The 25,424-nt window shown below is 42.2% G+C and overlaps 1 protein-coding gene across 1 annotated transcript in view; it reads left to right on the forward strand.

Moving 5' to 3' along the window:
- Positions 1-25,424, forward strand: part of LOC139754661 (ethanolamine-phosphate phospho-lyase-like) — a 290,015-nt gene that overhangs the window by 187,247 nt on the left and 77,344 nt on the right. Inside the window, exon 7 of the mRNA XM_071672194.1 lies at positions 17,631-17,718. Coding sequence (XP_071528295.1) covers positions 17,631-17,718 — 88 coding nt within the window. The remainder of the gene's footprint in view (positions 1-17,630; positions 17,719-25,424) is intronic.

Here is a 25,424-nt window from a genome sequence, read left to right on the forward strand (position 1 = left end):
TCGGTTACATGCACACACATTTAGACACCCCGATCTGAGCCTTCGAGGAGGATGAGCACTCCCCGCGTGACTCCTTCTTCTGTTTCCCCTTTTTAGAAAGTTAAGTACAATGATGGGAGGGTTTCTGGCCCCCCGCTCCCATCCCCTTTAGTCGCCTTCTACGACACATGAGGAATGCGTGGGAAGTATTCTTTCTCCCCTATCCCCATTGATAACTCATGATAAATAGATAAATAAATAGATATATATATCTTTTTCTTTCATACTATTTGCCATTTCCCACATTAGCGAGGTAGCATTAAGAACAGAGGACTGGGCCTTTGAGGGAATATCCTCACCTGTCCCCCTTCTCTGTTCCTTTTTTTGGAGAAAAAAAAAAGAAAATGAGAGGGGAGGAATTCCAGCCCCCCGCTCCCTTCCCTTTTAGTCACCTTGTACGATACGTGGGAAGTATTCTTTCTCTCCTATCCCCAGGGATAATATATATATATATATATATATATATATATATATATATATATATATATATATATATATATATAAAAAGGGCAAATGAGAGTTGGGGTGAGAGAGTATCATTAAATTTTAGGGAGAATAAAAAGATGCTCTGGAAGGAGGTAAATAAAGTGCGTAAGACAAGGGAGCAAATGGGAACTTCAGTGAAGGGCACAAATGGGGAGGTGAAAACAAGTAGTGGTGATGTGAGAAGGAGATGGAGTGAGTATTTTGAAGGTTTGTTGAATGTGTTTGATAATAGAGTGGCAGATATAGGGTGTTTTGGTCGAGGTGGTGTGCAAAGTGAGAGGGTTAGGGAAAATGATTTGGTAAACAGAGAAGAGGTAGTGAAAGCTTTGCGGAAGATGAAAGCCGGCAAGGCAGCAGGTTTGGATGGTATTGCAGTGGAATTTATTAAAAAAGGGGGTGACTGTATTGTTGACTGGTTGGTAAGGTTATTTAATGTATGTATGACTCATGGTGAGGTGCCTGAGGATTGGCGGAATGCGTGCATAGTGCCATTGTACAAAGGCAAAGGGGATAAGAGTGAGTGCTCAAATTACAGAGGTATAAGTTTGTTGAGTATTCCTGGTAAATTATATGGGAGGGTATTGATTGAGAGGGTGAAGGCATGTACAGAGCATCAGATTGGGGAAGAGCAGTGTGGTTTCAGAAGTGGTAGAGGATGTGTGGATCAGGTGTTTGCTTTGAAGAATGTATGTGAGAAATACTTAGAAAAGCAAATGGATTTGTATGTAGCATTTATGGATCTGGAGAAGGCATATGATAGAGTTGATAGAGATGCTCTGTGGAAGGTATTAAGAATATATGGTGTGGGAGGAGAGTTGTTGGAAGCAGTGAAAAGTTTTTATCGAGGATGTGAGGCATGTGTGCGTGTGGGAGGAGAGGAAAGTGATTGGTTCTCAGTGAATGTAGGTTTGTGGCAGGGGTGTGTGATGTCTCCATGGTTGTTTGATTTGTTTATGGATGGGGTTGTTAGGGAGGTAAATGCAAGAGTTTTGGAAAGAGGGGCAATTATTAAGTCTGTTGGGGATGAGAGAGCTTGGGAAGTGAGTCAGTTGTTGTTCGCTGATGATACAGCGCTGGTGGCTGATTCATGTGAGAAACTGCAGAAGCTGGTGACTGAGTTTGGTAAAGTGTGTGAAAGAAGAAAGTTAAGAGTAAATGTGAATGAGAGCAGGGTTGTTGGGTACAGTAGGGTTGAGGGTCAAGTCAATTGGGAGGTGAGTTTGAATGGAGAAAAACTGGAGGAAGTGAAGTGTTTTAGATATCTGGGAGTGGATCTGGCAGCGGATGGAACCATGGAAGCGGAAGTGGATCATAGGGTGGGGAGGGGGCGAAAATTCTGGGGGCATTGAAGAATGTTTGGAAGTCGAGAACATTATCTCGGAAAGCAGGATGGGTATGTTTGAAGGAATAGTGGTTCCAACAATGTTGTATGGTTGCGAGGCGTGGGCTATGGATAGAGTTGTGCGCAGGAGGATGGATGTGCTGGAGGTGAGATTTTTGAGGACAGTGTGTGGTGTGAGGTGGTTTGATCGAGTGAGTAACGTAAGGGTAAGAGAGATGTGTGGAAGTGAAAAGAGCATGGTTGAGAGAGCAGAAGAGGGTGTTTTGAAGTGGTTTGGGCACATGGGGAGAATGAGTGAGGAAAGATTGACCAAGAGGATATATGTGTCGGAGGTGGAGGGAACGAGAAGTGGGAGACCAAATTGGAGGTGGAAAGATGGAGTGAAAAAGATTTTGAGTGATCGGTGCCTGAACATGCAGGAGGGTAAGGAATAGAGTGAATTGGATCGATATGGTTTACCGGGGTTGGCGTGCTGTCAGTGGATTGAATCAGGGCATGTGAAGCGTCTGGGGTAAACCATGGAAAGCTGTGTAGGTATGTATATTTGCGTGTGTGAACGTATGTATATACATGTGTATGGGGGTGGGTTGGGCCATTTCTTTCGTCTGTTTCCTTGCGCTACCACGCAAACGTGGGAGACAGCGACAAAGAAAAAAAAAATATATATATATATATATATATATATATATATATATATATATATATATATATATATATATTGTTACGAACATGTGTGTGTGCCCACATGTTCATCTATACATGTATGTGTGTGTGTGTCGTTGTGGTTATGGTGTAAGTGTTATTTTAGGACAGGACGACCGAGGGGAGAAACAGGACCCCCTTTGGGCCTGCAGCGTTGCCACGGCTCAGGAGAACCAGATGGCTACGCCGGGCCATCAATCCAGCCAGCCACAACACTTGGACCTCCATACCTCTAAAAGAGAGATCAGATGGCCATGCTGGGCCATCAATCCAGTCCACCTCGACACTGGGACCTTTCATCCTAGGCACGAGGCCAAGTTGGGGTCAGCCTGCTGCCCCTGTACAGCGTCGCTGTCATGACAAGAGGAGGTGGAGCCTTAAGCACCGTGTTTCACAAACTTAGGATCCTTCAGCCACTCAGCTGTTTCACGGGTAACCACTTATCCAATCACCACCGAACCTGTGGCCCTCCAGCCAAGTAGGAGTGGTACTTGGGAGCCACCCTCCTTCAATCACAACTGGGCCTTAGGCCCATGGCCAATCAAGGGTGGCATCATAGGGTAACAGGGCGGATGCAAGTCGTCCCTGTTTGTAATAAAAACCTGACACCCGCTGACCCTCAATTCCTTCTCCAGCCCAGCGAGGTAAGTGGTTTTCCCTCTGCCCGTTACCCGAGTGAAGTGCCCGCTACTCGAGTGAACTGCCCATCACCCAAGTTGTGCCCGTTACCCGAGTGAATTGCGCTATAGACTCTACGATATTGTACCGCCTCAATCATGTACTTTCGAGTGTCATAGAGTACTGTAACTTGTCATAGGAGTGCTATTGAAGATAAATTGTCATAAAGGAAAGAGATCTCCTGGCTTGAAATCTTATGTGGAATGTTAACTCATGTTCAGTGTTAACTAATTTTCAATGTTAAATTCATGTTCAATGTTAAATTCATATTCAGTGTTAACTCATGTTCAATGTTTAACTCATGTTCAGTGTTAACGTGAGTGAAAGTAATTGTGATGTTGGTGTTTGTTTCAATTCCATGACTTTAATTAAGATAGTGTTTCCTGTGCTGTAAAACATAACAGATCTAAAGTTCTTGCAAGACAAGGTTCAGTATAGTATTTGTAACATATATATATGTTATTGGTGACCTCACTAGAATAACTCTTGAGTTCGTAACATATATCTATATTTATTTATTTATGTTTATTTTGCTTTGTCGCTGTCTCCCACGTTTGTGAGGTAGCGCAAGGAAACAGACGAAAGAAATGGCACTACCCACTCCCCATACACAATGTACACACACACACACACGCCCACACACGCAACTATACATACCTATACATCTCAATGTACACATATATATACACACACAGACACATACATATATACCCATGCACACAATTCACACTGTCTACCCCTATTCATTCCCATCGCCACCTCGCCACACATGGAATACCAATCGCCCTCCCCCCTCATGTGTGCGAGGTAGCACTAGGAAAAGACAACAAAGGCCCCATTCGTTCACACTCAGTCTCCAGCTGTCATGCAATAATGCCCGAAACCACAGCTCCCTGTCCACATCCAGGCCCCACACAACTTTCCATGGTTTACCCCAGACGCTTCACATGCCCTGATTCATTCCACTGACAGCACGTCAACCCCGGTATACCACATCGATCCAATTCACTCTATTCCTTGCCCGCCTTTCACCCTCCTGCATGTTCAGGCCCCGATCACTCAAAATCTTTTTCACTCCATCTTTCCACCTCCAATTTGGTCTCCCCCTTCTCCTCGTTCCCTCCACCTCCGACACATATATCCTCTTGGTCAATCTTTCCTCACTCATTCTCTCCATGTGCCCAAACCATTTCAAAACACCCTCTTCTGCTCTCTCAACCACGCTCTTTTTATTTCCACACGTCTCTCTTACCCTTACATTACTTACTCGATCAAACCACCTCACACCACACATTGTCTTCAAACATCTCTCTTCCAACACATCCACCCTCCTGCGCACAACTCTATCCATAGCCCACGCCTCGCAGCCATACAACATTGTTGGAACCACTATTCCTTCAAACATACCCATTTCTGCTTTCCGAAATAATGTTCTCGACTTCCACACATTCTTCAAGGCTCCCAGGATTTTCGCCCCCTCCCCCACCCTATGATTCACTTCCACTTCCATGGTTCCATCCACTGCCAGATCCACTCCCAGATATCTAAAACACTTTACTTCCTCCAGTTCTTCTCCATTCAAACTTACCTCCCAATTCACTTGACCCTCAACCCTACTGTACCTAATAACCTTGCTCTTATTCACATTTACTCTTAACTTTCTTCTTTCACACACTTTACCAAACTCAGTCACCAGCTTCTGCAGTTTCTCACATGAATCAGCCACTAGCGCTGTATCATCAGCGAACAACAACTGACTCACTTCCCAAGCTCTCTCATCCCCAACAGACTTCATACTTGCCCCTCTTTCCAAAACTCTTGCATTCACCTCCCAAACAACCCCATCCATAAACAAATTAAACAACCATGGAGACATCACACACCCCAGCCGCAAACCTACATTCACTGAGAACCAGTCACTTTCCTCTCTTCCTACACGTACACATGCCTTACATCCTTGATAAAAACTTTTCACTGCTTCTAACAACTTGCCTCCCACACCATATATTCTTAATACCTTCCACAGAGCATCTCTATCAACTCTATCATATGCCTTCTCCAGATCGATAAATGCTACATACAAATCCATTTGCTTTTCTAAGTATTTCTCACATACATTCTTCAGAGCAAACACCTGATCCACACATCCTCTACCACTTCTGAAACCACACTGCTCTTCCCCAAAGCGATGCTCTGTACATGCCTTCACCCTCTCAATATATACCCTCCCATATAATTTACCTGGAATACTCAACAAACTTATACCTCTGTAATTTGAGCACTCACTCTTATCCCCTTTGCCTTTGTACAATGGCACTATGCACGCATTCCGCCAATCCTCAGGCACCTCACCATGAGTCATACATACATTAAATAACCTTACCAACCAGTCAATAATACAGTCACCCCCTTTTTTAATAGATTCCACTGCAATACCATCGAAACCTGCTGCCTTGCCGGCTTTCATCTTCCGCAAAGCTTTTACTACCTCTTCTCTGTTTACCAAATCATTTTCCCTAACCCTCTCACTTTGCACACCACCTCGACCAAAACACCCTATATCTGCCACTCTGTCATCAAACACATTCAACAAACCTTCAAAATACTCACTCCATCTTCTCACATCACCACTACTTGTTATCACCTCCCCATTTGCACCCTTCACTGAAGTTCCTATTTGCTCCCTTGTCTTACACACTTTATTTACCTCCTTCCTGAACATCTTTTTATTCTCCCTAAAATTTAATGATACTCTCTCACCCCAACTCTCATTTGCCCTCTTTTTCAGCTCTTGCACCTTTCTCTTGACCTCCTGTCTCTTTCTTTTATACTATACTTTCTTTTATTCTAATCAACCCACCTCCCACTCTTCTCATGCCACAAGCACCTTTTGCGCAATCCATCACTGATTCCCTAAATACATCCCATTCCTCCCCCACTCCCCTTACTTCCATTGTTCTCACCTTTTTCTATTCTGTACTCAGTCTCTCCTGGTACTTCCTCACACAAGTCTCCTTCCCAAGCTCACTTACTGTCACCACCCTCTTCACCCCAACATTCACTCCTCTTTTCTGAAAACCCATACAAATCTTCACCTTAGCCTCCACAAGATAATGATCAGACATCCCTCCAGTTGCACCTCTCAGCACATTAACATCCAAAAGTCTCTTTCGCGCACCTGTCAATTAATACGTAATCCAATAACGCTCTCTGGCCATCTCTCCTACTTACATAAGTATACTTATGTATATCTCGCTTTTTAAACCAGGTATTCCCAATCACCAGTCCTTTTTCAGCACATAAATCTACAAGCTCTTCACTATTTCCATTTACAACACTGAACACCCCATGTATACCAATTATTCCCTCATCTGCCACATTACTCACCTTTGCATTCAAATCACCCATCACTATAACCCAGTCTCATGCATCAAAGCCACTAACACACTCATTCAGCTGCTCCCAAAACACTTGCCTCTCATGATCTTCCTCTCATGCCCAGGTGCATATGCACCAATAATCACCCATCTCTCTCCATCAACTTTCAGTTTTACCCATGTTAATCGAGAATTTACTTTCTTACATTCTATCACATACTCCCACAACTCCTGTTTCAGGAGTAGTGCTACTCCTTCTCTTCCTTCCCTTGCTCTTGTCCTCTCACTAACCCCTGACTTTACTCCCAAGACATTCCCGAACCGCTCTTCCCCTTTACCCTTGAGCTTCGTTTCACTCAGAGCCAAAACATCCAAGTTCCTTACCTATCTCTCCTTTTTTCACATCTTGGTTACATCCACACACATTTAGACACCCCAGTGTGAGCCTTCGAGGAGGATGAGCACTCCCCGCGTGACTCCTTCTTCTGTTTCCCATTTTAGAAAGTTAAAAATGCAAGGAGGGGAGGATGTCTGGCCCCCCGCTCCCGTCCCCTCTAGTCGCCTTCTACGACACGCGAGGAATGCGTGGGAAGTATTTTTTCACCCCTATTCCCAGGGATAATGTGTATATATATATATATATATATATATATATATATATATATATATATATATATATATATATTCATTTTTTCATTTCATTTCAAGCTAGAAGTTTCAGTTTTCTAAATTGTTTCTTACATTTTTCATATGTATATATATGTATGTGTGTGTGTGTGTGTGTATATGTGCGTATGTATGTGTATGTGTGTGTATATATATATATATATATATATATATATATATATATATATATATATATATATATATATATATATATTATCCCTGGGGATAGGGGTGAAAGAATACTTCCCACGCATTCCTCGCGTGTCGTAGAAAGCGACTTGTATTTCTTTAACTTTCTAAAATGGGAAACAGAAGAAGGAGTCACGCGGGGAGTGCTCATCCTCCTCGAAGGCTCAGATTGGGGTGCCTAAATGTGTGTGGATGTAACCAAGATGTGAAAAAAGGAGAGATAGGTAGTATGTTTGAGGAAAGGAACCTGGATGTTTTGGCTCTGAGTGAAACGAAGCTCAAGGGTAAAGGGGAAGAGTGGTTTGGGAATGTCTTGGGAGTAAAGTCAGGGGTTAGTGAGAGGACAAGAGCAAGGGAAGGAGTAGCAGTACTCCTGAAACAGGAGTTGTGGGAGTATGTGATAGAATGTAAGAAAGTAAATTCTCGATTAATATGTGTAAAACTGAAAGTTGATGGAGAGAGATGGGTGATTATTGGTGCATATGCACCTGGGCATGAGAAGAAAGATCATGAGAGGCAAGTGTTTTGGGAGCAGCTGAATGAGTGTGTTAGTGGTTTTGATGCACGAGACCGGGTTATAGTGATGGGTGATTTGAATGCAAAGGTGAGTAATGTGGCAGTTGAGGGAATAATTGGTATACATGGGGTGTTCAGTGTTGTAAATGGAAATGGTGAAGAGCTTGTAGATTTATGTGCTGAAAAAGGATTGATGATTGGGAATACCTGGTTTAAAAAGCGAGATATACATAAGTATACTTATGTAAGTAGGAGAGATGGCCAGAGAGCGTTATTGGATTACGTGTTAATTGACAGGCGCACGAAAGAGAGACTTTTGGATGTTAATGTGCTGAGAGGTGCAACTGGAGGGATGTCTGATCATTATCTTGTGGAGGCTAAGGTGAAGATTTGTATGGGTTTTCAGAAAAGAAGAGTGAATGTTGGGGTGAAGAGGGTGGTGAGAGTAAGTGAGCTTGGGAAGGAGACCTGTGTGAGGAAGTACCAGGAGAGACTGAGTACAGAATGGAAAAAGGTGAGAACAATGGAAGTAAGGGGAGTGGGGGAGGAATGGGATGTATTTAGGGAATCAGTGATGGATTGCGCAAAAGGTGCTTGTGGCATGAGAAGAGTGGGAGATGGGTTGATTTGAAAGGGTAGTGAGTGGTGGGATGAAGAAGTAAGAGTATTAGTGAAAGAGAAGAGAGAGGCATTTGAACGATTTTTACAGGGAAAAAATGCAATTGAGTGGGAGATGTATAAAAGAAAGAGACAGGAGGTCAAGAGAAAGGTGCAAGAGGTGAAAAAAGGGCAAATGAGAGTTGGGGTGAGAGAGTATCATTAAATTTTCGGGAAAATAAAAAGATGTTCTGGAAGGAGGTAAATAAAGTGCGTAAGACAAGGGAGCAAATGGGAACTTCAGTGAAGGGTGCAAATGGGGAGGTGATAACAAGTAGTGGTGATGTGAGAAGGAGATGGAGTGAGTATTTTGAAGGTTCGTTGAATGTGTTTGATGACAGAGTGGCAGATATAGGGTGTTTTGGTCGAGGTGGTGTGCAAAGTGAGAGGGTTAGGGAAAATGATTTGGTAAACAGAGAAGAGGTAGTAAAAGCTTTGCGGAAGATGAAAGCCGGCAAGGCAGCAGGTTTGGATGGTATTGCAGTGGAATTTATTAAAAAAGGGGGTGACTGTATTGTTGACTGGTTGGTAAGGTTATTTAATATATGTATGACTCATGGTGAGGTGCCTGAGGATTGGCGGAATGCGTGCATAGTGCCATTGTACAAAGGCAAAGGGGATAAGAGTGAGTGCTCAAATTACAGAGGTATAAGTTTGTTGAGTATTCCTGGTAAATTATATGGGAGGGTATTGATTGAGAGGGTGAAGGCATGTACAGAGCATCAGATTGGGGAAGAGCAGTGTGGTTTCAGAAGTGGTAGAGGATGTGTGGATCAGGTGTTTGCTTTGAAGAATGTATGTGAGAAATACATAGAAAAGCAAATGGATTTGTATGTAGCATTTATGGATCTGGAGAAGGCATATGATAGAGTTGATAGAGATGCTCTGTGGAAGGTATTAAGAATATATGGTGTGGGAGGCAAGTTGTTAGAAGCAGTGAAAAGTTTTTATCGAGGATGTAAGGCATGTGTACGTGTAGGAAGAGAGGAAAGTGATTGTTTCTCAGTGAATGTAGGTTTGCGGCAGGGGTGTGTGATGTCTCCATGGTTGTTTAATTTGTTTATGGATGGGGTTGTTAGGGAGGTGAATGCAAGAGTTTTGGAAAGAGGGGCAAGTATGAAGTCTGTTGGGGATGAGAGAGCTTGGGAAGTGAGTCAGTTGTTGTTCGCTGATGATACAGCGCTGGTGGCTGATTCATGTGAGAAACTGCAGAAGCTGGTGACTGAGTTTGGTAAAGTGTGTGAAAGAAGAAAGTTAAGAGTAAATGTGAATAAGAGCAAGGTTATTAGGTACAGTAGGGTTGAGGGTCAATTAAATTGGGAGGTAAGTTTGAATGGAGAAAAACTGGAGGAAGTGAAGTGTTTTAGATATCTGGGAGTGGATCTGGCAGCGGATGGAACCATGGAAGCGGAAGTGGATCATAGGGTGGGGGAGGGGGCGAAAATTCTGGGAGCCTTGAAGAATGTGTGGAAGTCGAGAACATTATTTCGGAAAGCAAAAATGGGTATGTTTGAAGGAATAGTGGTTCCAACAATGTTGTATGGTTGCGAGGCGTGGGATATGGATAGAGTGGTGCGCAGGAGGATGGATGTGCTGGAAATGAGATGTTTGAGGACAATGTGTGGTGTGAGGTGGTTTGATCGAGTAAGTAACGTAAGGGTAAGAGAGATGTGTGGAAATAAAAAGAGCGTGGTTGAGAGAGCAGAAGAGGGTGTTTTGAAATGGTTTGGGCACATGGAGAGAATGAGTGAGGAAAGATTGACCAAGAGGATATATGTGTCGGAGGTGGAGGGAACGAGGAGAAGAGGGAGACCAAATTGGAGGTGGGAAGATGGAGTGAAAAAGATTTTGTGTGATCGGGGCCTGAACATGCAGGAGGGTGAAAGGAGGGCAAGGAATAGAGTGAATTGGAGCGATGTGGTATACCGGGGTTGACGTGCTGTCAGTGGATTGAATCAAGGTATGTGAAGCGTCTGGGGTAAACCATGGAATGCTGTGTAGGTATGTATATTTGCGTGTGTGGACGTATGTATATACATGTGTATGGGGGTGGGTTGGGCCATTTCTTTCGTCTGTTTCCTTGCGCTACCTCGCAAACGCGGGAGACAGCGACAAAGCAAAAAAAAAAGAAAAATAAATAGGGGATAGGGGAGAAAGAATACTTCCCACGTATTCCCTGTGTGTCGTAAAAGGCAACTAAAAGGGAAAGGAGCGGGGGCTGGAAATCCTCCCCTTTCGTTTTTTTTTTTCTTTCTTTTTTATTTTTCCAAAAGAAGGAACAGAGAAGGGGGCCAGGTGAGGATATTGCCTCTAAAAGCCCAGTCCTCTGTTCTTAACGCTACCTCGCTGTCGTGGGAAATGGCGAATAGTATAAAAAAAAATATATATATATATATATATATATATATATATATATATATATATATATATCTTCTGTGAAAAGTTTTTATCGAGGATGTAAGGCATGTGTACGTGTAGGAAGAGAGGAAAGTGATTGGTTCTCAGTGAATGTAGGTTTGCGGCAGGGGTGTGTGATGTCTCCATGGTTGTTTAATTTGTTTATGGATGGGGTTGTTAGGGAGGTAAATGCAAGAGTTTTGGAAAGAGGGGCAAGTATGAAGTCTGTTGGGGATGAGAGAGCTTGGGAAGTGAGTCAGTTGTTGTTTGCTGATGATACAGCGCTGGTGGCGGATTCATGTGAGAAACTGCAGAAGCTGGTGACGGAGTTTGGTAAAGTGTGTGGAAGAAGAAAGTTAAGAGTAAATGTCAATAAGAGCAAGGTTATTAGGTACAGTAGGGTTGAGGGTCAAGTCAATTGGGAGGTGAGTTTGAATGGTGAAAAACTGGAGGAAGTGAAGTGTTTTAGATATCTGGGAGTGGATCTGTCAGCGGATGGAACCATGGAAGCGGAAGTGGATCATAGGGTGGGGGAGGGGGCGAAAATTTTGGGAGCCTTGAAAATGTGTGGAAGTCGAGAACATTATCCTGGAAAGCAAAAATGGGTATGTTTGAGGGAATAGTAGTTCCAACAATGTTGTATGGTTGCGAGGCGTGGGCTATGGATAGAGTTGTGCGCAGGAGGATGGATGTGCTGGAAATGAGATGTTTGAGGACAATGTGTGGTGTGAGGTGATTTGATCGAGTAAGTAACGTAGGGGTAAGAGAGATGTGTGGAAATAAAAAGAGCGTGGTTGAGAGAGCAGAAGAGGGTGTTTTGAAATGGTTTGGGCACATGGAGAGAATGAGTGAGGAAAGATTGACCAAGAGGATATATGTGTCGGAGGTGGAGGGAACGAGGAGAAGAGGGAGACCAAATTGGAGGTGGAAAGATGGAGTTAAAAGGATTTTGTGTGATCGCGGCCTGAACATGCAGGAGGGTGAAAGGAGGGCAAGGAATAGAGTGAATTGGAGTGATGTGGTATACAGGGGTTGACGTGCTGTCAGTGGATTGAATCAAGGCATGTGAAGCGTCTGGGGTGAACCATGGAAAGCTGTGTAGGTGTGTATATTTGCGTGTGTGGACGTGTGTATGTACATGTGTATGGGGGTGGGTTGGGCCATTTCTTTCGTCTGTTTCCTTGCGCTACCTCGCAAACGCCGGAGACAGCGACAAAGTATAAAAAAAAAAAAAAAAAAAAAAAAATCTTCTGTTTCCCATTTTAGAAAGTTAATACAAGGAGGGGAGGATTTCTGGCCCCCCACTCCCGTCCCCTCTAGTCGCCATCTACGACACGCGAGGAATACGTGGGAAGTATTCTTTCACCCCTATCCCCAGGGATAATATACATATATATACACATATACACACACACACATACATACGCACATATACACACACACACACATACATATATATACATATGAGAAATGTAAGAAACAATTTAGAAAACTGAAACTTCTAGCTTGAAATGAATGAAAAAAAAGAATGTCACATAATGGATGTAAGGCATGTGTACGTGTAGGAAGAGAGGAAAGTGATTGGTTCTCAGTGAATGTAGGTTTGCGGCAGGGGTGTGTGATGTCTCCATGGTGAAAGGAGGGCAAGGAATAGAGTGAATTGGAGCAATGTGGTATACCGGGGTTGATGTGCTGTCAGTGGATTAAAGCAGGGCATGTGAAGCGTCTGGGGTAAACCATGGAAAGCTGTGTAGGTATGTATATTTGCATGTGTGGACGTATGTATATACATGTGTATGGGGGGGGTTGGGCCATTTCTTTCGTCTGTTTCCTTGCGCTACCTCGCAAACGCGGGAGACAGCGACAAAGTATAATAAAATAATATATATATATATATATATATATATATATATATATATATATATATATAAATATATTGACATTGAAGCTTATTGATAGAGTGGTTAAATTGATGAGAACTACTATTGACGTTTGTGTAAATAAATTATACATTTCCCTTTTCCAGAGCCAGAAGTTGAACCATTATGTGACATTCATTCTTTCATTTCATTTCAAGCTAGAAGTTTCAGTTTTCTAAATTATTTCTTACATTTTTCATATGTATATATATGTATATGTGTGTGTGTGTATTTGCGTATGTATGTGTATTTATATATATATATATATATATATATATATATATATATATATATATATATATATATATATATATATATATATATATATATATATATTATCCCTGGGGATAGGGGTGAAAGAATACTTCCCACGCATTCCTCGCGTGTCGTAGAAGGCGACTAGAGGGGACGGGAGCGGGGGGCCAGAAATCCTCCCCTCCTTGTATTTTTTTTAACTTTCTAAAATGGGAAACAGAAGAAGGAGTCACGCGGGGAGTGCTCATCCTCCTCAAAGGCTCACACTGGGGTGTCTAAATGTGTGTGGATGTAACCAAGATGTGAAAAAAGGAGAGATAGGTAGTATGTTTGAGGAAAGGAACCTGGATGTTTTGGCTCTGAGTGAAACGAAGCTCAAGGGTAAAGGGGAAGAGTGGTTTGGGAATGTCTTGGGAGTAAAGTCAGGGGTTAGTGAGAGGACAAGAGCAAGGGAAGGAGTAGCAGTACTCCTGAAACAGGAGTTGTGGGAGTATGTGATAGAATGTAAGAAAGTAAAGTCTCGATTAATATGGGTGAAACTGAAAGTTGATGGAGAGAGATGGGTGATTATTGGTGCATATGCACCTGGGCATGAGAAGAAAGATCATGAGAAGCAAGTGTTTTGGGAGCAGCTGAATGAGTGTGTTAGTGGTTTTGATGCACGAGACCGGGTTATAGTGATGGGTGATTTGAATGCAAAGGTGAGTAATGTGGCAGTTGAGGGAATAATTGGTATACATGTGGTGTTCAGTGTTGTAAATGGAAATGGTGAAGAGCTTGTAGATTTATTTGCTGAAAAAGGACTGGTGATTCGGAATACCTGGTTTAAAAAGCGAGATATACATAAGTATACGTATGTAAGTAGGAGAGATGGCCAGAGAGCGTTATTGGATTACGTGTTAATTGATAGGCGCGTGAAAGAGAGACTTTTGGATGTTAATGTGCTGAGAGGTGCAACTGGAGGGATGTCTGATCATTATCTTGTGGAGGCTAAGGTGAAGATTTGTATGGGTTTTCAGAAAAGAAGAGTGAATGTTGGGGTGAAGAGGGTGGTGAGAGTAAGTGAGCTTGGGAAGGAGATTTGTGTGAGGAAGTACCAGGAGAGACTGAGTACAGAATGGATAAATGTGAGAACAATGAAAGTAAGGGGAGTGGGGGAGGAATGGGATGTATTTAGGTAATCAGTGATGGATTGCGCAAAAAATGCTTGTGGCATGAGAAGCGTGGGAGGTGGGTTGATTAGAAAGGGTAGTGAGTGGTGGGATGAAGAAGTAAGATTATTATTGAAAGAGAAGAGAGAGGCATTTAGACGATTTTTACAGGGAAAAAATGCAATTGAGTGGGAGATGTATAAAAGAAAGAGACAGGAGGTCAAGAGAAAGGTGCCAGAGCTGAAAAAGAGGGCAAATGAGAGTTGGGGTGAGAGAGTATCATTAAATTTTAGGGAGAATAAAAAGATGTTCAGGAAGGAGGTAAATAAAGTGTGTAAGACAAGGTAGCAAATAGGAACTTCAGTGAGGGGCGCAAATGGGGAGGTGATAACAAGTAGTGGTGATGTGAGAAGATGGAGTGAGTATTTTGAAGGTTTGTTGAATGTGTTTGATGACAGAGTGGCAGATATAGGGTGTTTTGGTCGAGGTGGTGTGCAAAGTGAGAGGGTTAGGGAAAATGATTTGGTAAACAGAGAAGAGGTAGTAAAAGCTTTGCGGAAGATGAAAGCCGGCAAGGCAGCAGGTTTAGATGGTATTGCAGTGGAATCTATTAAAAAATGGGGTGACTGTATTATTGACTGGTTGGTAAGGTCATTTAATGTATGTATGACTCATGGTGAGGTGCCTGAGGATTGGCGGAATGCGTGCATAGTGCCATTGTACAAAGGCAAAGGGGATAAGAGTGAGTGCTCAAATTACAGAGGTATAAGTTTGTTGATTATTCCTGGTAAATTATATGGGAGGGTATATATTGAGAGGGTGAAGGCATGTACAGAGCATCACTTTGGGGAAGAGCAGTGTGGTTTCAGAAGTGGTAGAGGATGTGTGGATCAGGTGTTTGCTTTGAAGAATGTATGTGAGAAATACTTAGAAAAGCAAATGGATTTGTATGTAGCATTTATGGATCTGGAGAAGGCATATGATAGAGTTGATAGAGATGCTCTGTGGAAGGTATTAAGAATATATGGTGTGGGAGGCAAGTTGTTAGAAGCAGTGAAAAGTTTTTATGAAGGATGTAAGGCATGTGTACGTGTAGGAAGAGAGGAAAGTGACTGGTTCTCAGTGAATGTAGGTTTGCGGCAGGGGTGTGTGATGTCTCCATGGTTGTTTAATTTGTTTATGGATGGGGTTGTTAGGGAGGTGAATGCAAGAGTTTTGGAAAGAGGGGCAAGTATGAAGTCTGTTGGGGATGAGAGAGCTTGGGAAATGAGTCAGTTGTTGTTCGCTGATGATACAGCGCTGGTGGCTGATTCATGTGAGAAACTGCAGAAGCTGGTGACTGAGTTTGGTAAAGTGTGTGAAAGAAGAGAGTTAAGAGTAAATGTGAATAAGAGCAAAGTTATTAGGTACAGTAGGGTTGAGGGTCAAGTCAATTGGGAGGTAAGTTTGAATGAAGAACAACTGGAGGAAGTAAAGTGTTTTAGATATCAGGGAGTGGATCTGGCAGCGGATGGAACCATGAAAGCGGAAGTGGATAATAGGGAGGGGGCGAAAATCCTGGGAGCCTTGAAGAATGTGTGGAAGTCGAGAACATTATCTCGGAAAGCAAAAATGGGTATGTTTGAAGGAATAGTGGTTCCAACAATGTTGTATGGTTGCGAGGCATGGGCTGTGGATAGAGTTGTGCGCAGGAGGGTGGATGTGCTGGAAATGAGATGTTTGAGGACAATGTGTGGTGTGAGGTGGTTTGATCGAGTAAGTAATGTAAGGGTAAGAGAGATGTGTGGAAATAAAAAGAGCGTGGTTGAGAGAGCAGAATAGGGTGTTTTGAAATTGTTTGGGCACATAGAGAGAATGAGTGAGGAAAGATTGACCAAGAGGATATATGTGTTGGAGGTGGAGGGAACGAGGAGAAGTGGGAGACCAAATTGGAGGTGGAAAGATGGAGTGAAAAAGATTTTGAGTGATTGGGGCCTGAACATGCAGGAGGGTGAAAGGAGGGCAAGGAATAGAGTGAATTGGATCGATGTGGTATACCGGGGTCGACGTGCTGTCAGTGGATTGAATCAGGGCATGTGAAGCGTCTGGGGTAAACCGTGGAAAGTTGTGTGGGGCCTGGATGTGGAAAGGGAGCAGGTGGTTTCGGGCATTATTGCATGACAGCTAGAGACTGAGTGTGAACGAATGAGGCCTTTGTTGTCTTTTCCTAGCGCTACCTCGCACACTTGATGGGGGAGGGGGATGGTATTCCATATGTGGCGAGGTGGCGATGGGAATGAATAAAGGCAGACAGTGTGAATTGTGTGCATGTGTATATATGTATGTGTCTGTGTGTGTATATATATATATGTACATTGAGATGTATAGGTATGTATATTTGCGTGTGTGGACGTGTATGTATATACATGTGTATGGGGGTGGGTTGGGCCATTTCTTTCGTCTGTTTCCTTGCACTACCTCGCAAACGTGGGAGACAGCGACAAAGCAAAATAAATATTTTTTTTTTTTTTTTTTTATACTTTGTCGCTGTCTCCCGCGTTTGCGAGGTAGCGCAAGGAAACAGACGAAAGAAATGGCCCAACCCCCCCCATACACATGTACATACACACGTCCACACACGCAAATATACATACCTACACAGCTTTCCTTGGTTTACCCCGGACGTTTCACATGCCTTGATTCAATCCACTGACAGCACGTCAACCCCTGTATACCACATCGCTCCAGTTCCCTCTATTCCTTGCCCTCCTTTCACCCTCCTGCATGTTCAGGCCCCGATCACACAAAATCCTTTTCACTCCATCTTTCCACCTCCAATTTGGTCTCCCTCTTCTCCTCGTTCCCTCCACCTCCAACACATATATCCTCTTGGTCAATCTTTCCTCACTCATTCTCTCCATGTGCCCAAACCATTTCAAAACACCCTCTTCTGCTCTCTCAACCACGCTCTTTTTATTTCCACACATCTCTCTTATATAAATATAAATATAAATATAAATATAAATATAAATAAATAAAATAAAAAAATGTGTTGGAATTATCCTGATCTTAATTTTGGAAAAATTGTGTTTAATAGTAGTGAAAAGGATATCATTGTAAGTTTACTCACATGATGTGTTTAATAGTAGTGAAAAGGATATCATTGTAAGATTACTGCACATGAAAGAGATGATACAGTAAATCTATTTACCAAAATTGAATACTAATTGACAGTCAGATATATGGCATTTTAACATTTCTGTGTTTTGTTTTTCAGCTTAATTCATGAAGCTGGAGGAGTATGTATTGCAGATGAAGTGCAAACAGGTCTTGGACGGACTGGTGAATATTTTTGGGCTTTTGAGGTAAAATTTTTGAAAAGCTGTATTTCACCCCTCTTTCTGATATAACTGCTGTTTCCATTTTCATATAACGATGGTCATTGCAGAATTTCTCCAAATTGTATTAATGCACAAACATCCTTTTTATTATCCATCATTTCTATTCATTATAGTACAACCTCACACTTGGTTCACTTACAAGACCATTAATTACATTTTAGAAGTGGGCAAGACAAGCAGACAGTTCCATGCCAAATAGGACAGTGGGATGAAATAAAGGAAAAGGACATACATTTTTATTCTCTACTAACCTATGCCTATGGTAATTTAGTGATTTTTTTATTTCATTAATCTTACTTGGCATATGAGACCTTATCAATCTATAAACAAATGTAGCTTGTAGATGTGTATTCACCTAGCCAATCCCCTCTTACAAACCCATGTTTCATTGGGTTTCAATGACTTATGAAAGTAACCTTTTCTCAAGATTTCCCGAAGGGAATCTTAGATTGAAGTAAATAAAAATGTGTAAACAAATAGGTTTATTGGATTTAGGATGCCAATTGGCTGAAAATACACAGGTGAGGTTTTACAGATATTAGAGCTGGGAGGTGATGATAGTTACTCATTAACTAATCATGCAAGGGCTTGTTATTAGGTTGAGCTGAATATTTCCACACTTGGAAAATCATATGGGTGTGATACTTGTAGGTAGACAAGGTATCAGATAAACAGGGATGATTGGAAAGCAAATATTATGATTTATCTATTATGAACTTGATTGAACATTAAGTAATGAACAGTTACAGTAATACAGAAAACAGTGATAAAGAAGTTGACATGCCACAGCCTAACTTAGAGAAACTAAGCTGTTTACTTACATAGCTTTGCACTTATCAAAATATTGTATATAAAGCTCATACTATTAGGTATATTACTGTTCTTATATCTGTCTGTTTGAGCTTTGATTGGAACAAGTCAGTTGTGGTGACAAATGGCAGTCTGTGGTGGAGGGGTATCAGGGGGAGGAGGAGGTATCTGTCATGGGAGTGTGTCAGCAGTTTATTTCAGAACTGCTGGATGAGCTGCCATTGTTGGTTGGAGAGTGTGGACAGGCTCAGAGATGAAGGCCTCTTAACTGGTAGTTTGAGAAGGGCACAGAATGATTCTGTTTGGTTCCATTGTGTTGCTGTTAGTGGGTAGGACTAAGCTAGGGAGGCATATGTGAGCTTAGGTAGAATGAAGATGGTGTAGACATTCCTGAGCTCAGTTGGTGGAACACTTAGTGATTCCAGTCAGCTAAGGTACAGATAGTATGAAGAAGATTTGATGATAGTGATGACATGGCTCTTCGACTTGTCTCTAGTGACACCAAGAAGTTTGAAGTCTTTGAATACCTGGATGATATATCAGGACCTTGTGTGATGTTAGGAGGCAGGATGCTGTTTGCTCCCAGATTGATGTGCATCATCACAGTCTTGTTTTGGTTTGCTGTAGTCTGCTCATGAAGGTTGTTGATGATGTTCTGAAGGGCACTGAAGTCAGGAGAGTTTTTGTTGATAATATTTCCTAGGGTGGAGTTGTCTATGTTCTACCAGTGATGGTTTGTATCCCTCAAGACATCATTAATAAGGATGAGGGAGCAGAGTGGCACCACCGTGATGCCCTGGGTACACCACATGAAGGGGTAGTGATTCCAATGTAGTTCATCTAAAGTGGACAGTTTAGTGTCACTCTGTCAGGAAGTCTGCCAGTCATGAGCCAAGACACCCCTGTAGTCTCAGTTGACAGGACTGCATTTAGTAGCTTCTGCAACAGCAAAATGAAGTATTCAGCAGTCGCAACAACAACCTCAACCAGCAACTTTGCAACAAACTTCAATGCAAATTATGAACTGTGAAGAACACCTATCACCCAAACAAGGTCAGCATCAGTAGGTGGTATGGTAAAATGAAAGAACTACCTGGCTGTGACAAGCAAAGACCCTCCTAGGTCTGCAGTGTAGACCTCCTTAACAATGAAGTGGCTGCATACCAAATTAACAACCACTTTGCCAATATTTGTCAGTGTTTACCACAACTCAGCTAAAGCTCCCTCCCATCATACCCATCAATCCCAGTTCCCTAAATACAGTAAAAGCATATCAAGTAGCTTAATGCCTTTAGCACCTTAAAACCAGATGCTCAACCACACCCATAGATCTAGTGAAACTGTACAAGGAATTCTTCTGTGAATTAGCCACTCCACTAACTGCCATAGTTAATGCTTTACTCAAACAATCATATGCCCCACAACTTGGAAGACAGCATATGCCACTCCACTTCCCAAATGCACCAACCCACAGTTTCTTAATAGCTTATGACCTGTTGCAATCACCCACTCCCCAGTCTAATTTGTGAAAGTTTTGTGTTTGGGCCTATGCTGACATTGCTGATTCAGTGGACCCTCAGCAGTCTGGAAACATGAAGTCTTCCTCCTCTGTTCATTGTCTTGTCAACCTCCTAGACTTCATTTGCCATGACTTGGAGAAACACAAGACCTTGGTGGTACTCATTTTTGTAGATTTCTCTAAAGTTTTCGACTTGGTAAACCTTAACATCATCAAAAAGAAAGCTGTCAGCTGGGACTACAGGGGTGTCTCATCTCATGGCTGGCAGACTTTCTTACTGAACAACACCAAATCATCCTCTTTAGGTGAGCCACATCAGAATAACTACCCCTGCATGTGGTGTATTGCAAGGCACCAAGATGGGGCCACTCTGCTTCCTCATCCTTGTTAATGACGTCTTGAGGGACACATACTATTTTTGGAAGTACGTGCATGACTCCACCTTTGACATTTTTATCTACAAAAACTCTCCTGACTTCAGGGCCCTTCAGAACATCATCAATAACCTTACTTAGTGGACTACATCCAACCAAGGCAAAGACTGTGGTGCTGCACATTAATATGAGAGCAGACAGCATTCTACCTCCTGACATAACACAAGGCCCTGATATCGTTCAGGTAGTCAGAGACTTTTCAAACTTCTTGGTGTCACTGGAGACAACTGGAAGAGTCATGTCAGCACCATCATTGAATCTTTCTCATACTGTCTGTACCTTTGCTAACTGATATCACCAGATGTTCCACCAATTGAGCTCAGACATGTCTACACCATCTTCATTCTACTTAAGCTCACATATGCCTCCTTAGCTTGGTATTCCCCACTAACAGCTACACAATGGAACTGAATAGAAAGAGTGCAGAAAAAGGCATGCAGAATCATCGTGGACCCTTCTCACATCACCAGTTAAGAGGCCCTCATCTCATTGAACCTGTCCACTTTCTCCAACCAACACTGGCAACTCACCCAGCAGTTTGGCAATAAACTGCTGACATTCTCTCATCACAGATACTTTCTCCTCTCCCCATTGCCCCTCCACCATGAACCACCATTTTTCACCACAATTGACTTGTTTCAATAAAAGCTCATGCAGACAGATATAAGAACATCCTTATACTACCAGTGTGAACTTCATGAGCAATATATGAACAAGTAAGTATATAGATATGCAAATGAAGAGCAGTTCTTGTAAATTGGACTATGTGGTATGTCATCTACTCTATTACTGACTGTTCATTACTTAATGTTAATTCAGATTCATAATGTATAAACCTTACTATTTACTTTGTAAACATGCCTGGATATCTGCCACCCTGTCCATCTAGATATATGTAGTATCTCATATATATGATTTTCCAAGTGTGGAAATATCCAACTCACCTTAATCTTATTCTCTTGTATGATTAGTTGATGATGGATTATCATGACCTCCCAGCTCTGTAATATCTGTAATACCTCATCTGTGTATTTTCAGCCAATTGGCAACTAAATCTAATAAACTGTAATTTGTCTACATATTCTTATCTATTTTAATCTAAGATTCCCTACAGGAAAGCTTGAGAAATGGTTACTTTCACAAGTCATTGAAGTCATTGAAACAGTTTTGTAGCAGGAATAGTAACTGAATAAACATTCATAAGATCCAAATGTTTAACAGGTTGATAAGTTGTAATATGCCAGGTAAAATTGATAAAGTAAAAAAAAAATGGCTAGATTGCCATAGGCATAGATCAGTGGAGAATAACAGTGTATGCCCCTTTCCCTTGTTTCATCCCACTGTCCATTTGGCATGAAACTGTCTGCTTGTCTTACCCATGTATTACCACACATCTCTCATACCCTTACATTACTTAATCGATCAAACCATCTCACACCACACATTGTCATAACATTTCATTTCCAACGCATCCACCCTCCACACAGCCTTATCTAAAGTCTGTGCTTCACATCCATATGATATTGTTAGGACTACTATTCCTTCAAACATATCCATTTTTGCCCTCTATTGTTGGGACTACTATTCCTTCAAATGTACCCATTTTTGCCCTCCCAGATAATGTTCTCTCATTCCACACATTCTTCAGTGCTCCCAGAACCTTTGCCCTATTCCCCATTTGCTTGCCATGTCCATTCCCAAGTATCGAAAACACCTATCTTCCTTAAGTTTTTCTCCATTCAAAGTCACATCTCAATTAACATGTTCCTCAACCTTGCTAAACTTGATAAGCTTGCTTTCATTTAATTCACTCTTAACTTTCTCCTTTCACACATTCTTCCAGACTCATTCACTAACTTCTGCAGTTTCTCAATCAAATCTAACACCAGTGCTGTATCATTAGCAAATAAAAACTGACTTACTTCACACACACACACACATGAGACTGCATGCACACCCTTTTCCCTAAGACTTCCATTTACCTCCCTTTCCATCCCATTCATAAACAAATTGAATAACCATGATTACATTGCACATCCCTGCCACATACTAACCTTCTCTTGGAACCAATTACTCTCTCTTCCTGATCCAGAAAAACTGGAGGAAGTGAAGTGTTTTAGGTATCTGGGAGTGGACTTGGCAGCAGATGGAACCATTGAAGTGGAAGTGAGTCACAGGGTAGGGGAGTGGGCGAAGGTTCTGGGAGCATTGAAGAATGTGTGGAAGGCGAGAACGTTGTCTCAAACAGGAAAAATGGGTATGTTTGAAGGTTGCAAGGCATGTGCTATAGATAGGGTTGTGCAGAGGAGGGGTGGATGTCTTGGAAATGAAATGTTTGAGGTGGTTTGATCAAGTAAGTAATGAAAGTGTAAGAGAGATGTGTGGTAGTAAAATGAGTGTGGTTGAGAGAGCAGAAGAGGGTGTGTTGAAGTGGTTTAGACACATGGAGAGAATGAGTGAGGAAAGATTGACTTAGAGAATATATGTGTCAGAGGTGGAGGGAAGAAGAAGTGGGAGACCAAATTGGAGGTGGAAGGATGAAGTGAAAAAGATTTTGAGAAATCAGGGCCTGAACATACAGGAGGGTGAAAGGCATACGTGGAATAGAGGGAATTGGAACAATGTGGTATACTGGGGTCGACTTGCTGGCACTGGCTTGAACCAGGGCACGTGATGCATCAGGGGTAAACCATGGAAAGTTTTGTGGGACCTGGATGTGGAAAGGGAGCTGTGGTTTCGGTGCATTATGCATGACAGGGTGGCGACAGGAATGAATGAAGGCAGCAAGTATGAATATATTTTTATTTGTTATTATACTTTGTCGCTGTCTCCCACGTTAGCGAGGTACCGCAAGGAAACAGACGATAGAATGGCCCAACCCCCCCCACATACACATGTATGTACATAAACGACCACACACACATATATACATACATATACATCTCAACGTATGCATATATATACACACACAGACATATACATATATACACATGTACATAATTCATACTTGCGGCCCTTATTCATTCCCGTCACCACCCTGCCACAAATGAAATGACAACCCCCTTCCCCTGCATGTGCGTGAGGTAGCACTAGGAAAGACAACAAAGGCCACATTCGTTCACACTCAGTCTCTAGCTGTCATATATAATGCACCGAAACCACAGCTCCCTTTCCACACCCAGGCCCCACAAAACTTTCCATGGTTTACCCCAGACACTTCACATGCCCTGGTTCAATCCATTGACAGCACGTCAACCTCAGTATACCACATCGTTCCAATTCACTCTATTCCTTGCACTCGTTTCACCCTCCTGCATGTTCAGGCCCCGTTCACCCAAAATCTTTTTCCCTCCATCTTTCCACCTCCAATTTGGTCTCCCACTTCTCGTTTCCTCCACCTCTTACACATATACCCTCTTTGTCAATCTTTCCTCACTCATTCTCTCCATATGACCAAACTCTTTCAAAACACCCTCTTCTGCTCTCTCAACCACACACTTTTTATTACCACACATCTCTCTTACCCTTTCAATACTTACTCGGTCAAACCATCTCACACCACATATTGTCCTCAGACATCTCATTTCCACTAAATCCACCATCCTCCACACAACGCTATCTATAGCACATGCCTTGAAACCTTCAAACATACCCATTTTTCCTGTTTGAGACAACGTTCTTGCCTTCCACACATCCTGCCTCTTTCTTTTATACATTTCCCACTCATTTGCATTATTTCCCTGCAAAAATTGTCCAAATGCCTCTTCTTCTCTTTCACTAATAATCTTCTTCATCCCACCACTCACCACCCTTTCTAATCTGCCCACGTCCCACACTTCTCATGCCACAAGCATCTTTTGTGCAAGCCATCACTGCTTCCCTAAATGCATCCCATTCCAACCCCCACTCCCCTTACCTCCTTTGTTCTCACCTTTTTCCATTCTGTACTCAGTCTCTCCTGGTACTTCCTCACACAAGTCTCCTCCCCAAGCTCACTTACTCTCACCACTCTCTTCACCCCAACATTCTTTCTTCTTTTCTGAAAACCTCTACAAATCTTCACCTTTACCTCCAGAAGATAATGATCAGACATCCCTCCAGTTAAACCTCTCAGCACATTTGCATCCAGAAGTCTCTCTTTTCCGCGCCTATCGATTAAGACGTAATCCAATAACGCTCTCTGGCCATCTCTCCTACTTACATATACTCATGTATATCTCTCCTTTTAAACCAGGTATTCCCAATCACCAGTCCTTTTTCAGCACATAAATCTGCAAGCTCTTCACCATTTCCGTTTAAAACACTGAACACCCTATGTACACCAATTATTCCCTCAACTGCCACATTACTTACCTTTGCATTCAAATCACCCATCACTATAACCAGGTCTCGTGCATCAAAACCACTAACACACTCATTCTGCTGCTCCAAGAACACTTGCCTCTCATGATCTTTTTTTTGAAACTATTCTCCATTTCCCGCATTAGCGAGGTAGCGTTAAGAACAGAGGACTGGACCTTTGAGGGAGTATCCTCACTTGGCCCCCTTATCTGTTTCTTCTTTTGAAAAAAAAAAAAATGAGAGGGGAGGATTTCCAGCCCCCTGCTCCCTCCCCTTTTAGTCGCCTTCTACAGCACGCAGGGAATACGTGGGAAGTATTCTTTGTTCCCTATCCCCAGGAATATATTTGCAGGAAATGATTTTTGCAGGGAAATAATGCATATGAGTTGGAGATGTATAAAAGAAAGAGGGAGGAGGTCAAGAGAAAGGTGCAAGAGGTGAAAAAGAGGGCAAATGAGAGTTGGGGTGAGAGAGTATAATTAAATTTTTGGGAGAATAAAAAGATGTTTTGGAAGGAGGTAAATAAAGTGTGTAAGACAAGGGAACAAATGGGAACTTCAGTGAAG

Source organism: Panulirus ornatus, chromosome 17 (assembly GCF_036320965.1).
Source record: "Panulirus ornatus isolate Po-2019 chromosome 17, ASM3632096v1, whole genome shotgun sequence".
NCBI lineage: Eukaryota > Metazoa > Arthropoda > Malacostraca > Decapoda > Palinuridae > Panulirus > Panulirus ornatus.